At 31.4% G+C, this 15,167-nt stretch overlaps 1 protein-coding gene across 11 annotated transcripts in view; it reads right to left on the reverse strand.

Annotated features, from left to right (window-relative positions):
* LOC117928668 (putative disease resistance RPP13-like protein 1) overlaps nt 1-15,167 on the reverse strand; it is a 37,656-nt gene that overhangs the window by 19,778 nt on the left and 2,711 nt on the right. For 8 of the 11 annotated variants that reach the window (XM_034848633.1, XM_034848631.1, XM_034848632.1 and 5 more), the window contains exon 2: nt 1,840-3,515. In XM_034848633.1, the coding sequence (XP_034704524.1) occupies nt 1,871-3,515 (1,645 nt within the window). In that variant the 3' untranslated portion in view covers nt 1,840-1,870. Of the gene's footprint in view, nt 1-942; nt 1,750-1,839; nt 3,516-15,167 lie in introns of those variants that run through there. The other 3 variants (XM_034848622.1, XM_034848627.1, XM_034848634.1) reach the window with 3 other exon arrangements.

Raw genomic sequence — 15,167 nt, forward strand, 5'->3', positions numbered from 1 at the left:
TCTACTAAAAATATAATTTATGATTTTATTATAATATTACTATTTATGTTTTACTAAAAACTATATATTTTTCAATTTTTTGTAATTACAAAATTATTTTCATTTTCAATTAGAATTCAATTCAATTTAATTAATTAATATTATATAAATTGAATTTAAAATATTTTTACAAAATAAAAATAATTTAAAAAAAAACAATTTATCCAAAGAAGTCTTTTTTTTTTTTTTTTTAAATTCATTTTACAATAATAACTTACCAAATATCCTTAATTTTATAAAACATTAAAAAAACCTTTTTTGATTCTTCAACGTTAACAAAGTTTCTAACAAAAACATAAGAAATCGTGTTCAAACAAAAAGTTTAAAAAAATTAATTAAAGTACTTAATTGACTTATATTAAAAATGAATATTAAACTTATTTTTATATTATAGAAATTTTTTATTTCATATAATAAAAAAATCGTTTCATAATTAAAAATAAAATTACTTATCTTTAACTAATATATAATTTTAATAAGACTTAATTTGAATTTGATTTCATATTATTATAAATTAATTTTATAAAATAACTAATATATTATTTTTAAAAATAATACAAATTTTTTCATCCAAAGTTCTTGCTTTTTGTTTTAAAAAACTATTTTTTAAAACATCTTGTCAAATACTCTAATTTTTAAAAAATTATAAAAAACAGATTTTTGTAGCCCTAAATTTTTTTTTTTGGATACCTTGATTGTTTTAAACAGTTTTTAAAATTATTAATTTTTCAATGTAAGCCTTTAAGAGTTAAAATACAAAAGTTACTGTCACTTAATTTTAGGCTTAACAATGTAGGAGATTTAAGTGGAGGCAAAGAATTAAGCAGATATATTCTTGAGATTAGAAATTTGGGTGGAACATAAATTTTGTAAAGAAATTAAGTTTAAGCACACAACAATTACCTGCCCATGTGTTGGTGCAGTACCACTTCCATTAAAATAGCACAAAATTGATCTCTATTTTTGGAATGTGAGATATATAACGCCATTCTCGCCCTTTCTCGAATTGGAGTCGTTGTTCCAGTGAAGGACAACCGTCGACGTTCAGATAAGAGAGGGGGTTTGGCAGTCTCTCGTTTGTCAAGGATTGAAGCTCAGGGCAGTTGCTGATGCTTAAGGTTTCAAGAGTGGTGAGGTGGTGAAGACCCGCTTCTGTCAAGGATTGGAGCCTTTCGCACCAGTGGATTCCTAATCCCTTGAGAGAGATAAGGCGTTGAAGAACAGATCCTGTCGAGAATTGGAGCTCAGGGCAGTTCCAGATTTCTAAATGTAGAAGAGAGGTGAGTTGTTGAAGCCCCTTGTTGTCAAGAGACTTGAGATTTGGAAGACCCCAGATTGAAAGATAAGTTAGAGAAGAGGGCAGCAGACACTCCTTGGGAAATAATTCCACGCCTTCACATCCACCTGTGATTGTGAAATGAGTAAGAGAGGTCAGTCTCTGCAAATCCAAGTCCATCTGTGACGTGAGTTGGTTGCAGCCCTGTATTTCAAGTTCCCTTAGGTTGGAAGGTACACCCTCTCTGTGCAACAACAATTCTGGACAATCCTCTAAACGCAGTTCCTGCAGAGATGAATGGGTGTGCGCCAGCAATTTGAGATTGGAGCAATTGCAAATCTCATGGCACATCGAATCGAGAGCGGGCAGTTGGATGTATACAAGATTAGGGCACCTAGAGATCTTCAAATTACGAAGAGATGTGGGATCGCCCTCTGAAATTAAGCAGATATATTCTTGAGATTAGAAATTTGGGTGGAACATAAATTTTGTAAAGAAAATAAGTTTAAGCACACAACAATTACCTGCCCATGTGTTGGTGCAGTGCCACTCCCATTAAAATAGCACACAATCGATCGTTATTTTTGGAATGTGAGATATATAACGCCGTTCTTCCCCTTTCTCGAATTGGAGCCGTTGTCCCAGTGAAGGACACCATCTGACTTCCAGATAAGAGAGGGAGTCTGGCAGTCTCTCTTTTGTCAAGTATTGGAGATTAGGGCACTCGATGATACTTAAGGTTTCAAGAGTGGTGAGGTGGTGAAGACCCGCTTCTGTCAAGGATTGGAGTCTTCCGCACGCCTCGATTCCTAATTCCTTGAGAGAGATAAGGCGTTGAAGAACAGATCCTGTCAAGAATTGGAGCTCAGGGCAGCACTCGATCCGTAATTCTCGAAGAGAGGTGAGTTGTTGAAGCCCCTTGTTGTCAAGAGACTTGAGATTTGGAAGATCCCCGATTGAAAGAAAAGTTAGAGAAGAGGGCAGCAAACACTCCTTGGGAAATAATTCCACGCCTTCACATCCACCATTGATTCTGAAATGAGTAAGAGAGGTCAGTCTCTGCAAATCCAAGTCCATCTGTGACGTGAGTTGGTTGCAGCCCCGTATATAAAGTACCCGTAGGTTGGAAGGCAAACCCTCTTTGTGCAACAACAATTCTGGACAATCCTCTAAACGCAGTTTCTGCAGAGATGAATGGGTGTGCGCCAGCAATCTGAGCTTGGAGCAGTCGTATATCTCATGGCACATCGAGTCGAGAGCGGGCAGTTGGATGTATACAAGATTAGGGCACCTAGAGATCTTCAAATTACGAAGAGATGTGGGATCGCCCTCTGAAATCGAGATGCAGAGCTCCTCAAGCCCCTTAAGACCAATTATTTTGAAATCAGTCAACCTGGGGAAGATGTCCGATATTGAGAAGGACAACGAGAGGGAATTACCGTAGGTACCGCCATTGATTGATAGATTTTCGAGAACCGGGTGATGGCATCTGAACAACTCAGGTAGAAGAAGGTCCAATTTGGTACAATCAGAGATTGATAGCGATTTCAATGTAGTGGGTAAGCCAACTTTGTTTGGGGATTTGTAAAAAGAGCAATCACAAATTTTCAAACTGTACATGTTGGTTTGCAGGATTTCCTCCTCTAGTAGAGACTCCACAGAATCACATTTTCTAATGTAGAGATAGTGGGGTACCAGTGGAAGTTGCTTCAACTGAGAGACGTCTGAAATTTCAATTTCTGAAGTTTGACTAGCTGTGAACCCACAAGTTTGCCTTTTCAACTGCAATTCACGGGCAGCAGGAACGTTGAGTGTAGGCACAAGCAGTTGCGGACAATCTTTAAGGTTAAGTTCCTGCAATGAAGAAAGGTGCATTGGTAATTCCCCAGTGAGTTTTGGACATAGCCTTATAGAAAGCTCCTGGAGACGAGGGAATTCTCCACAACATAACCATTTCTCCCAATTGGACATATCTTCAAATGATAGAGTTTGCAGGGATGGGAAGGAGGGATGAAGCGAGGAAGAAGAATTCCCATAAAACTCACTACCCACCATCACTACTCCGCTCATTTTTGAGATCTTTATATGTACAAGACAAGGTAGCTGCCCCAGTGGCGGCAATGTTGAGCAATTCCCACAATTCGAAAGCTGAAGGGACACGAGATTTGAAAGTGATCCATCTCCAAGCCAATCTGGAAATGTTAGACCAGGATACCCTCCAATGGACAACTTTTTTAAATTTGGATGAGGTGTTAGCCTGTTGAGAATATCATCTTGTATAGCATCATGACTAATCCCCCGACTCCAATTCAAGGATAACTCATCAAGGTATTTCTTATCCTTCATATTCGCCTGCAATGCATCCTCAACACCCACCACATTCTCCATATTTGAAATTTCAAGCCTGCCTCGAATCTCTGAAAGCTTCCACAATTCTCCAAATTTGAACCCACTTTCTTTGCCCACAGTAAAATTAGACAATTTCTGCAAACTTTTTAATTGACCTATATCATTTGGCATTTCTTCCAATGAATTAGGCCCGCTAATATCAAGATAGCGCAAATTAATCAACTTCCCCATTTTCGAAGGCAATTCAACAAGGCAGCGACATTTACTCAGCATCATTGTTTGTAAATTGCACAAACAACATATTGATTCAGGTAATCTTTTAATCATTGTTGTAGAGAGATCCAAGTAACGCAACTGTTTTAAATTATGTATTGAATCAGGCACATCTGTTATCCAATATTCACACAATGACAACACCCGCAGAGATTTAAATTTTGGTAATATATTTTGTAAAACTCTTGTACTCAATCTATAAAAAGGACCGCGGCATAATCTCTTCACCTCTAAGACCGTTCTAAGATGTTTGGCTTCACCAACAGGCTCAAAATTTTCAAATACAACATCCCGGTCATAGTCACTATTAAAGTAGAGAAAATGGCGAGCCTTGTCGGATATTTTTTGCACCTTATAATCTTCCAAGCGAACGCAAAATTCTTGGGAGATATTTTGAGCCAAGTCATGTATTAGATCATGCATTACAAAGTATGATTCTTCTTCTCTAATGCATTTTTGTAAAAACGACTTTGCTAAAAGTTCATTAAAATATGAATCACCTACCTTTTCCATTCTTCCGTTACTTTGTCCTGAGTGTAAAAACCCTTCTGCCATCCATAATAGAATCAGCTTCTCTTTGTGGAATTCATAGTCCTTGGGAAAAATTGAACAGTAAGCAAAACAACGCTTCACAGGAGGAGAGAGATGCTGATAACTCAATATAAGAGACGGAAGAATTTCATGATGAGTTTGGGAATGCCACGTTTCGCTATTCAAAATATCTTCCCATTCTCTTTTTTCGGCCTTGTAGTACAAGAGGCTTCCGAGTGCTTTAACAGCCAAAGGCAATCCTTGGCACTTGTCCACAATCTTTCTCCCTATGGGCTCAAGCCCTGGATAAGCGCTGGAGTCTCCGTTTGGAAATGCAAGTTTTGTAAATAGGGACCAACTCTCTGGAGGGCTTAATATCCCCAAATGATGAGTACGGACTGCTCGCATGATTTTTGCAGCAGTTTCACTACGACTAGTCACAACGATCTTGCTTCCCTCTGCTGCAGTGAGGAGTGAAATTCGTAGGCCATCCCAATCAGGAGTCGTCATATCCCAGACGTCGTCCAGAACAAGAAGAAATTTCTTGTTACCCACTCTCTCTTTGAGTTTAAGCTGAAGCAAATTTAGGGTGTCATCAGGTTTAGTTTCAGAACCGATTTCCTTGAGAATTGATTTTGTCACCTCCTCGATGAGAAAAATCTGAGTGGAAATACAGACCCATGCTTTCAAGTGGAAGTGTTGCTTGACCGTGTCATGGTTATAGAGAAGCTGAGCGAGTGTGGTCTTGCCCTTGCCGCCGATGCCCACTATGGACATCACATCTATGTTGTTGCCTGTTGCATTTTCCTTATCAGAAAGCAACCACTTCACCATCTCCTCTTTGATTCCATCCCTGCCCACCACAGAGGACTCATCCACCAAAGAAGTGGTTGGTGGCCTTGGTGACAGTTTATCGCCCTCACCTTCTTTCAGCCCAAGCTTCTCTTTTTCTTCAGCAATATCGTCAAGCTTAGCAATCATCTCCTTCACCCTGGACTTCATGCTTTGATTGGCAAATGGAGCCTTAACCCAAGCAGAGGCATTTTCCCAGTTCCACGCCTGATGAGTTCCGCTAGCTTGGGAGTCAGAAGCTTCGATCTCGCACCGCAAGGCTTCAGTAGCGATCTCGTCCAACAGGTCCTCCGCATGATACACAGCATCCTTAACATCGACCAGCCACTCTTTGACTTGTTGGTCCGAAAATTGCTTCATCTCCGCATCATTGAGCACTTTGTGGACAACCACCAATTTCCTCTTCAATTTTTTAAGGAGTTCAGGGCTGAGCTTTTGTGCCCAGATGAAGTTGGTGAGCTCCGGAGAAAGCAACTTTTCGAATAGAACTTGAAGAGAAGCCGAGAGGAGTGCGTCCGCCATTGCAAAAGGAATTCAGCGAGATTGAATACAGGAAAAATGAAGGTAAACGGAATGCAGAATCACAGCAGCAAACAGCAAAGTAAAGAGTAAAGACTGGTGTCTTTTGCCAAGGGCTTGAACTTGAAGGAATCATTGATGGTGGTGGACCCAGATGCAGACTTTTTTGCCAAACACAATAATTGAGTGGTGACCGGTGAGTAAAAGAAAGCAAAGGGGAAAGCAAAAGCGCATAAAAAAGCTGATGCCAGACTGTTGAGTAAGGTGGGTAGTGCCAGCTTTTTTATTTGTTTCCTCTTAATTATTTTTCATTTTAATATACTCATTTCTTTTTCTACTACTACTATTATTATTATAACAGATAAATATTTGTTTGAACATTAATATTCCTAATATTATTACTTTCATTTTTTGTAGTAATAATAATTTCAATATTTATGTTAATACTATTATTTTTAATAATTATAAATAGTATTGCAATTCTACAATTCTACCTTTCATTCACAAAATAATTAATTATAGAACATTGTAGTCACAAATTTAGGAAAATTAAATCTAGATGTCAGGATTTGTCACAAAAACCATTTTTACATCAATTTAGTGGAGTAGGTGGATGGATGTTGATTGATCCATTGTCTCAATTCAATGGTCCGTCTAAAAGCATTTTTATATCAAGTTGCTGGAGCAGGTGGATGGACATTGACTGATCAATTTTCTCATAAATTTCTTTTCTGTTTTATTTTTAAAATTTTATTCCTTAAAAGTTAAAACCAAATTTAAAAGCATAGTAAAATAAGTATTCAAGCCATTAACTTGGAATTTTGGAATTACAAGAATCATTTTCAATAATTAGCATTTTTATTTTTAAAAAGTAACCACTAGAATTAAGACTTAATTATGATTATGAAAATTATTGGCTTTTACGTTTGCATAATGATATTGTTTTTTACGTATTAAAATTTTGGATTGTCATGTGACTTTTCTTTAATTGGGAGGTCTAAAAAAGAAAAAGAAGTAAGATAATTAGTAATCTTATTTTCATCACTATTTGGAGTTTTTACTTTCCCATTGTGAATTTGAAAATTAAATTAAAAATATTTTTGATAATATTTCTATTATAACGATATGTTTAATTTTTGAAAAATATTAAAAAAAATACAAAAAAAATTATTTTCTCATATTTAATTATGATATAAAAAAAATAAAAAAATCAAATATAATTAAAACTAATTAAAATTTTATATATTTTTAAATTATTTAATTTTTATATAATTAGTTAAAATAAGTAAAATAAGTTTGAAATAGTAAATAAGAATAATTTATTTTTTATTTTCTTTCACTTTTTCTTTTTTTCAATTTTTCTTTCACATTTTCTTTCAATTATTTTGGAAATCAAACATAATTGAAGTGTTTATAATAAAAGCGTTTTTTCTAAAAATGATTTTAAGAGAATCACATATCGAATGTTAATTTTTCAAAAAATATTATAAGTAATTTTTTAACGGTAAAAGTGATTTTTTAGATTTTTAATAATATTTTCTTAATTTTATCAAATATTTTACCTTTTTCAAAAATATTTTTTAAGGTAGGAGCACTTTTTTAAATTATTGTTAAACTAATTCTAACAATATTGAAACCACCAAAACATACTATTTAAAAATCATAATAAATATTATGTGAATGATTCAAGTAGGCGTGGATTTTCCTTTATTTTATTTTATTTTATTTTTTGTAACCAGGAGTGTTGGATTAAAGTTGATATTAACAATAAAGGCCTCATTTTTGGAATTTAATTAACGAAAAATTCCTTTTCAAGTTGATATTAATATAAATAATCTTATGGAGTCCATTATTGGGTTTTTTGCAAACATACTTCTTTCATTGAATCAATTTTGGTGGGTGGTGGATTTTTTTTTCTTTTTTTTTTTCTTTTATTATTATCAATTCGGTGGAGTCGGTGGGTAGATTGGTGGAATTGGATACTGCCAAAAAAGCAAAAGCATCCTAGGCTGGCATTCAGAGTGTATGCCCAAAAGCCAAAAGGATGATGCCTACCATTCCTTCTTTTCCACTTGAAATTTTAATCCTTCCACTGAACTTGACAACCATCTTAAAATAATTATTCGGATTTAAAATAATAAGGATCATTTTTAATATTTTTTTTAAGAAAAAATAATTATTTTCTTACGCTCTATTTGATAATGATTTTAAAAAATATTTTTAATTTAAAAAATTAGATATTTATTCAAATAAAAAGTATAAAAATCTATTTATAATATTAAAAAATCACTTATTATGTTTCCTAAAATAACACTCGAGTTCATGGCTGAGATTTTGTACCGGATGAAGTTGATGACCTCAGGAGAAACCAACCAGTCGAATAGAACTTGAACTTGAAGGGAAGCTGAGAGGAGTGCGTCTGCCGTACTTGTTGACTGCAATTCTGGAGGCTGGTCTCTATTGCCAAAATGCACAAGGCTTGGAGGAATGATTGATGGTGATGGACCCAGATGAAACACCATAATTGAGTGGTTAGTAAAACAAAGCAAAGGGGAACCAAAGGCCAAAAAAGTTGTGGTGGACCCAGATGCTGACTTTTTTGCCAGACACCATTGCCTTGTGACTTGTTACTAAAACAGAGCAAAGGGCAAAGCAAAAGCAAAAAAAGCAAAAGTTTTTCTCTAAAATATCTATTGAAGTGTCCCACATTTCTAGTCGGAATATATAATTTTTTTAATAAAAAAATTATTCTATAGATTATTCCTAAATTCATGTACAAATGTAATTAGATTTTTTATAAAATAAAAAGACAGTAGATTAACCAATGACAACCACGTACAATTTAATAATTAATTAATTAACTAATATTAGGTTAATTCGACTCAAATTATTTGACCATCAGAGTCATGAGAGCCTAAAAGAGAAGCTAACAATAAAGAGGATGCATACAACAAAACCAAAATTATGTGATATTCCCATCAAACATATCCTCCATCACTACCCTAAAAAGCATTAAAATTTTGGAGATCCGAATAGGATTCAAGCATCTTGCAAAGAAATTTCCCATATGAAGTTGGTAATTATGAGGAAGAGAAAAATTCTAATGGAAGAAGGATTGGATTGGAAGTAATTGTTTGAAATACATCAATTATGAAGTAATGAAATACTAAGACTTTTGATAAATTGTCTAAATTTATGAACTAATTGTAAACAAACTTATCAATTGTGATCAAGATAAGATGAGTATATTTAGTTTAAATCTCATAGTGAAATTTACTCTTATATTTTTAATGAGTTTTTATATATTATATAAAAAATTATTACTATCTTTTTATTAAAAAGAAAAAAAGAGTTTGTGTGTATTGAAACATATCCTAAATTAGAGATTTGATTTTTTATTTTTTATTTTTCATTTGTTATAGTAAAGCTAAGCTGAAGGTCTTAATTTCTTTTTACCCAGTAATTTTCCATATAACTGTGAGAATCCAATGGTCAATGAGCAAACACAGAAAAGCAAGCACCCATTGAAAAAGAAATTAAGGGAAATCTTGGTGAATTCAGATGTCAGGATTTGTCACCAAACCACACACAATTCAATGGTCGGTCAAAAAGCATTTTTACATTAATTTAGTGGAGTAGGTGGATGGATGTTGATTGATCCATTGTCTCAATTCAATGGTCGGTCTAAAAGCATTTTTATATCAAGTTGGTGGAGTAGGTGGATGGATGTTGACTAATCGATTGTCTAAAAAATTTCTTTATGTTTTATTTGTTGAAATTTTATTCCTTAAAAGTTAAAACCAACTTAAAAGGCATAGTAAAATAAGTATTCAAGCTATTAACTTGGAATTACAAGAATTGTTTTCAATAATTAGCATTTTAATTTTTAAAAAATAACCACTAAAATTAAAATTTAATTATGATTATGAAAATTGTTGCTTTTTATGTTTTCATAATGATATTGTTTTTTACAAATTAAATTTTTGGATTGTTACGTCACTTTTCTTTAATTGGGATGTCTAAAGACTTTAGTTCTTGAAAATTTTAAGAGAAAATAAGAAAAAAGAAAATAAAGAGGAAAAAGATATTGAAATAAAAAATGAAGAAAAATAAAAAAAATAAGTTTAAATTTAATAAATTATTTTAATATATTTCTTCAAACTCATTTTATTTACCTTTTTTCTATTATAGTAAGATTAAATAATTTAAAAATATATAAATTTTAAATTAATTTGAATTATATTTAATTTTCTTTATATTTTCTAGAAATCAAATATAAGAAAATCATTTTTCTTGACATATTTTTTTTCTTTTCTTAATATTTTTTGAGAACCAAATATAATCGAAAAAAAAAAATTAGACAGTTAATAATCTTATTTCTACTTTTGTTTGGAGATCTTATTGGGTTTTCTGCAAGCATACTTGTTTCATTGAATCAATTTTGGTGGGTGGTGGACCCAAGATTCGGACCATTTATTTTTTTTCTTTTATTATTATCAATTTGGTGGAGTCGGTGGGTAGATCGGTGGAATCGGATACCGCCAAAAAAGCAAAAGCATCCTAGGCCCAATAGGATGATGCCTACCATTCCTTCTTTTCCACTTTTATTTTTTGAAATTTTAATCCTTCCACTGAACTTCACAACCATCTTAAAATAATTATTCGGAGCTATTCATTTAAAATAATAAGGATCATTTTTAATAATTTTTTTTAAGAAAAAAATAATTGTTGTCTTAGAGACTCTATTTGATAATAATTTCAAAAAACATTTTTAACTTAAAAAGCATTTTTAGATATTTATTAAAATTTAAAAAATACTTTTAAAAATATAAAAAATTATTTATTATGTTTCCTAAAATGACACTTAACTAGTGATTCTACTTTCCTGACTTGTCAAGGAGTACATGGCTGAGCTTTTGTGCCGGATGAAGTTGATGACCTCCGGAGAAGCCAACCTGTCGAATAGTACTTGAAGGGAAGCCGAGCGGAGTGCGTCCGCCATACCTGTTGACTGCAAAACTGAAGGCTGGTCTCTATTGCCAAAATGCATAAGGCTTGAAGGAATGATTGATGGTGATGGACCCAGATGAAACACCATAATTGAGTGGTTAGTAAAACAAAGCAAAGGGAACCAAAGGCCAAAAAAGCTGTGGTGGACCCAGATGCTGACTTTTTTGCCAGACACCATTGCCTTGTGACTTGTTACTAAAACAAAGCAATGGGAAAAACAAAAGCAGAAAAAGCAAAATTTTTTCTCTAAAATATCTATTGAAGTGTCCCACATTTCTGGTCGGAATACATAATTTTTTTAATAAAAAAATTATTATATAGATTATTTTATAAATTCATGTACAAATGTAATTAGATTTTTTATAAAATAAAAGGTGTAGATTAACTAATGACAACCACAATTAATTAATTAATATTAGGTTAATTCAGACTCAAATTATTTGGCCATCATAGTCATGAGAGCCTGAAAGAGAAGCAATCAGTAAAGAGGATGCATACAACTAAACCAAAATTATATGGTATTCCCTTCAAGGATCTTAACTTTAAAAAGCATTAAAATTTTGGAGATCAAGATAGGATTCAAGCAACTTGCAAAGAAATTTCCCATATGAAGTTGGTAATTATGAGGAAGAGAAAATTTCTAATGGAAGAAGGATTGGATTGGAAGAAATTGTTTGAAGTCGTCAACATCATGACAAAGTTGTTGGTAATTTTGGGGGTGAGAGAAATTATTTTTTGAAATATTAGATTAAATACCAACCTCATATTTTGTTATCATCAAAAGATGGCGACAAGAAAATTTGGGCTAACCAATAGATAGATTTAATTGCATGGTCCAAACTAAGATTGAAATAAGAATGCAAACTCCATGTCCACGACATGCTTTCATACTGTTGATATACAAAACCACTGGGTGGTTTTCTAAGTTTTGAATCTTCCAAAAGCTTGAAAGACTTTTGGTGGAGTTGCCAAAATTTCTATATAGACAGAGTTCACAATTGGTTTTGAATTTTCAAAACACTTAGAAAAAAGATCTTTTGCAACAAGTACTCGCCAATTTTTCAATACCTGTAAAGGTGAGAACATGGGCTGGTGAATCGTGTTACATCAACTGGAAGAGAAGAAGACCATCTTGGTGCTTACCTGCCACCTTGAAATTTATAACCATAGCGTAAGTTTTGGCTCAAAATGACCCATTTCCACAATATATATATATATTTGGTACTACGTGGAGCCATGTCATAGAAATATATATATTTTTTCATAATTTTAATTAAAGGTTCAATTGATAATTGAGACTTCATTTTTGAACTGAAATTATAATTATCAATTAAGATTTTATTTTTTAATTGAAGTTTCAATTGACAATTGATGCTTCATTTTTTTTAACTAAAACCTCAATTGTCAATTGAGATTTTAGTTATTTTTTTAATTTAAAATTTAATTAAAAACTATTAAATTATAATTTATTATTTAAATTAAAAATATATATTTTAATAATAAATTAGTCGTCAGCCCATCACTTCATCAGTTTCAACATCATTATAGGCCCCTACCTTTTTATCCCTACGATTAGTACAATCACCCATCTCTTCAGACCTATCATAAGTGCAATCCCTTACCTTTTCAAACTCATCATCAGTACTATCCCTACATTTTCAGATTCACCATCAATACAACTGCCTATTTCTTTAGACCCCTACCTTTTTAGACCCACCATCAATACAACCCTCTATTTCTTTAGACCTATATTTAATTTAGTCCATCACCTCTTCAAACTCGCCATCAACACAATCTCCTACATCTTCAGACCTACCATTACCACAACCTCCTACCTTTTCAAACCCACCATCAGTATAACCTCCTACCTCCATTACAACCCCCTACCTCTTCAGACTCACCATCAGTGCAACCTCTTACCTATTCAAACCCACTATCAATCCAACTACTTACTTTTTCAAACCCACTTTTAGTGTCTGCTACCCTATATGTTGATCCCCTTTCATTGCACTTAGATGTTGTCTTAGCTACTCCACTAGGACCTGAGTTTAGGACATTAGTTTTACCATCACCAAAATCATTTATATTTGTCCATATACCTATGCAGATTGACACATTTACTCAACTAGATTTACCCTCAACCATTTTGAGGGGTAGGTGTGATCTACGTCGACCTAGATTGCTATCCCCACCATCACCTCTATTTCCAACTCTACCTTCATCATAGATAGATGTTCTTCATGTGTCACATGTAGTACCAGTTACAGTTAGAAAGAAACGATAAAAAAGAAAGAGAGTACCAGTTACATATAGGTTTTCTCCTTGTGGAGGCATGTATATGAGATTATATATGTTTTTTTTTCCCACAATATAAATGTTTAGTGGGCATTTTTTTGTGACTTTGATGAAATTACTAAAAATTACATTTTATAGTAGATTTTTTCTAATTAATTTCATTAATTAATTTTGTCAAAAAATCTTATATATGTTAACTTAAGAGTTTACTATTATTTCGATAAAGATAAATTTGTCATAATACAAATAAATTATTATCTTAAAAAACAACAAATTAAATATCTTAAATGAATAAATTATACAATTTTATATTTTATTTATATGTTATATAAATGTATTATTTTAAGATTATTAATTTATTAATAAATAAAATATTTATTTATAATATCTTCTATTTATCAATTTATGTTTGTTAAAGTAATACAAGATTCTTTGGTTTAAATATAAATAATTCATTATTAAAATATGTATTTTTAATTTCAATAATAAGTAGTAATTTAATAATTTTTAATTAAATTTAAAAGTAAAAAAAAATATTAATTGAAGCCAAATATATACATTAATACATCAATTATGAAGTAATGAAATACTACGATTTTTTAAAAATTGTCCAAATTTATGAGCTGTAAACAAACTTATTGTGATCAAGATAAGATGAGTATATTTAGTTTAAATCTCATAGTGAAATTTACTCTTATATTTTTAATGAGTTTTTATATATTATATAAAAATTATTATTATCTTTTTATTAAAAAAAAAAAAAACAGAGTTTGTGTGTATTGAAACATATCCTAAATTAGAGATTTGATTTTTTATTTTTTATTTTTTATTTTTCATTTGTTATAGTAAAGCTAAGCTGAAGGTCTTAATTTCTTTTTACCTAGTAATTTTCCATATAACTGTGAGAATCCAATGGTCAATGAGCAAACACAGAAAATCAAGCACCCATTGAAAAAGAAATCCTGGTGAATTCAGATGTCAGGATTTGTCACCAAACCCCACACAATTCAATAGTTGGTCAAAAAGTATTTTTACATTAATTTAGTGGAGTAGGTGGATGGATGTTGATTTATTGATTATCTCAATTCAATGGTCGGTCTAAAAGCATTTTTATATCAAGTTGGTGGAGTAGGTGGATGGATGTTGACTAATCGATTGTCTCAAAAATTTCTTTATGTTTTATTTGTTGAAATTTTATTCCTTAAAAGTTAAAACCAACTTAAAAGGCGTAGCAAAATAAGTATTCAAGCTATGAACTTGGAATTACAAGAATCATTTTCAATAATTAGCATTTAAAAATTTTAAAAATAACCACTAAAATTAAGATTTAATTGTGATTATGAAAATTGTTGCTTTTTATGTTTTCATAATGATATTGTTTTTTACAAATTAAAATTTTGGATTGTCACATCACTTTTCTTTAATTGGGATGTCTAAAGACTTTGGTTCTTGAAAAATTTAAGAGAAAATAAGAAAGAAAGAAAATAAAGAGGAAAAAGATATTGAAATAAAAAGTGAAGGAAAATAAAAAAAAAGTTTAAATTTAATAAATTATTTTTATATATTTCTTCAAACTTATTTTACTTATTTTTTTTTTCTATTATAGTAAGATTAAATAATTTGAAAGTATATAAAATTTAAATTAATTTGAATTATATTTAATTTTCTTTTATATTTTTCAGAAATCAAACATAAAAAAACCATTTTTCTTGACATATTTTTTTCTTTTCCTAATATTTTTTGAGAACCAAATATAATCGAAAAGAAAAAAAAATAAGACAGTTAATAATCTTATTTCTACTTCTGTTTGGAGTTCTTACTTTCCAATTGCAAATTTGAAAATTAAATTAAAAATACGTTTGACAATGTTTCTTTTGGAATGTTATGTTTGATTCCTGAAAAATATAAAGAAAAGAAAAAAAAATACAAATAAAAATGATTTTTTCATATTTAATTGTTCTATGAAAAATATATCAAAGAAAATTAAATAAATTAAAACTAATTAAAAACTTATGTATTTTAA

This window comes from Vitis riparia, chromosome 13, assembly GCF_004353265.1.
Source record: "Vitis riparia cultivar Riparia Gloire de Montpellier isolate 1030 chromosome 13, EGFV_Vit.rip_1.0, whole genome shotgun sequence".
In the NCBI taxonomy this organism is placed as follows: domain Eukaryota; kingdom Viridiplantae; phylum Streptophyta; class Magnoliopsida; order Vitales; family Vitaceae; genus Vitis; species Vitis riparia.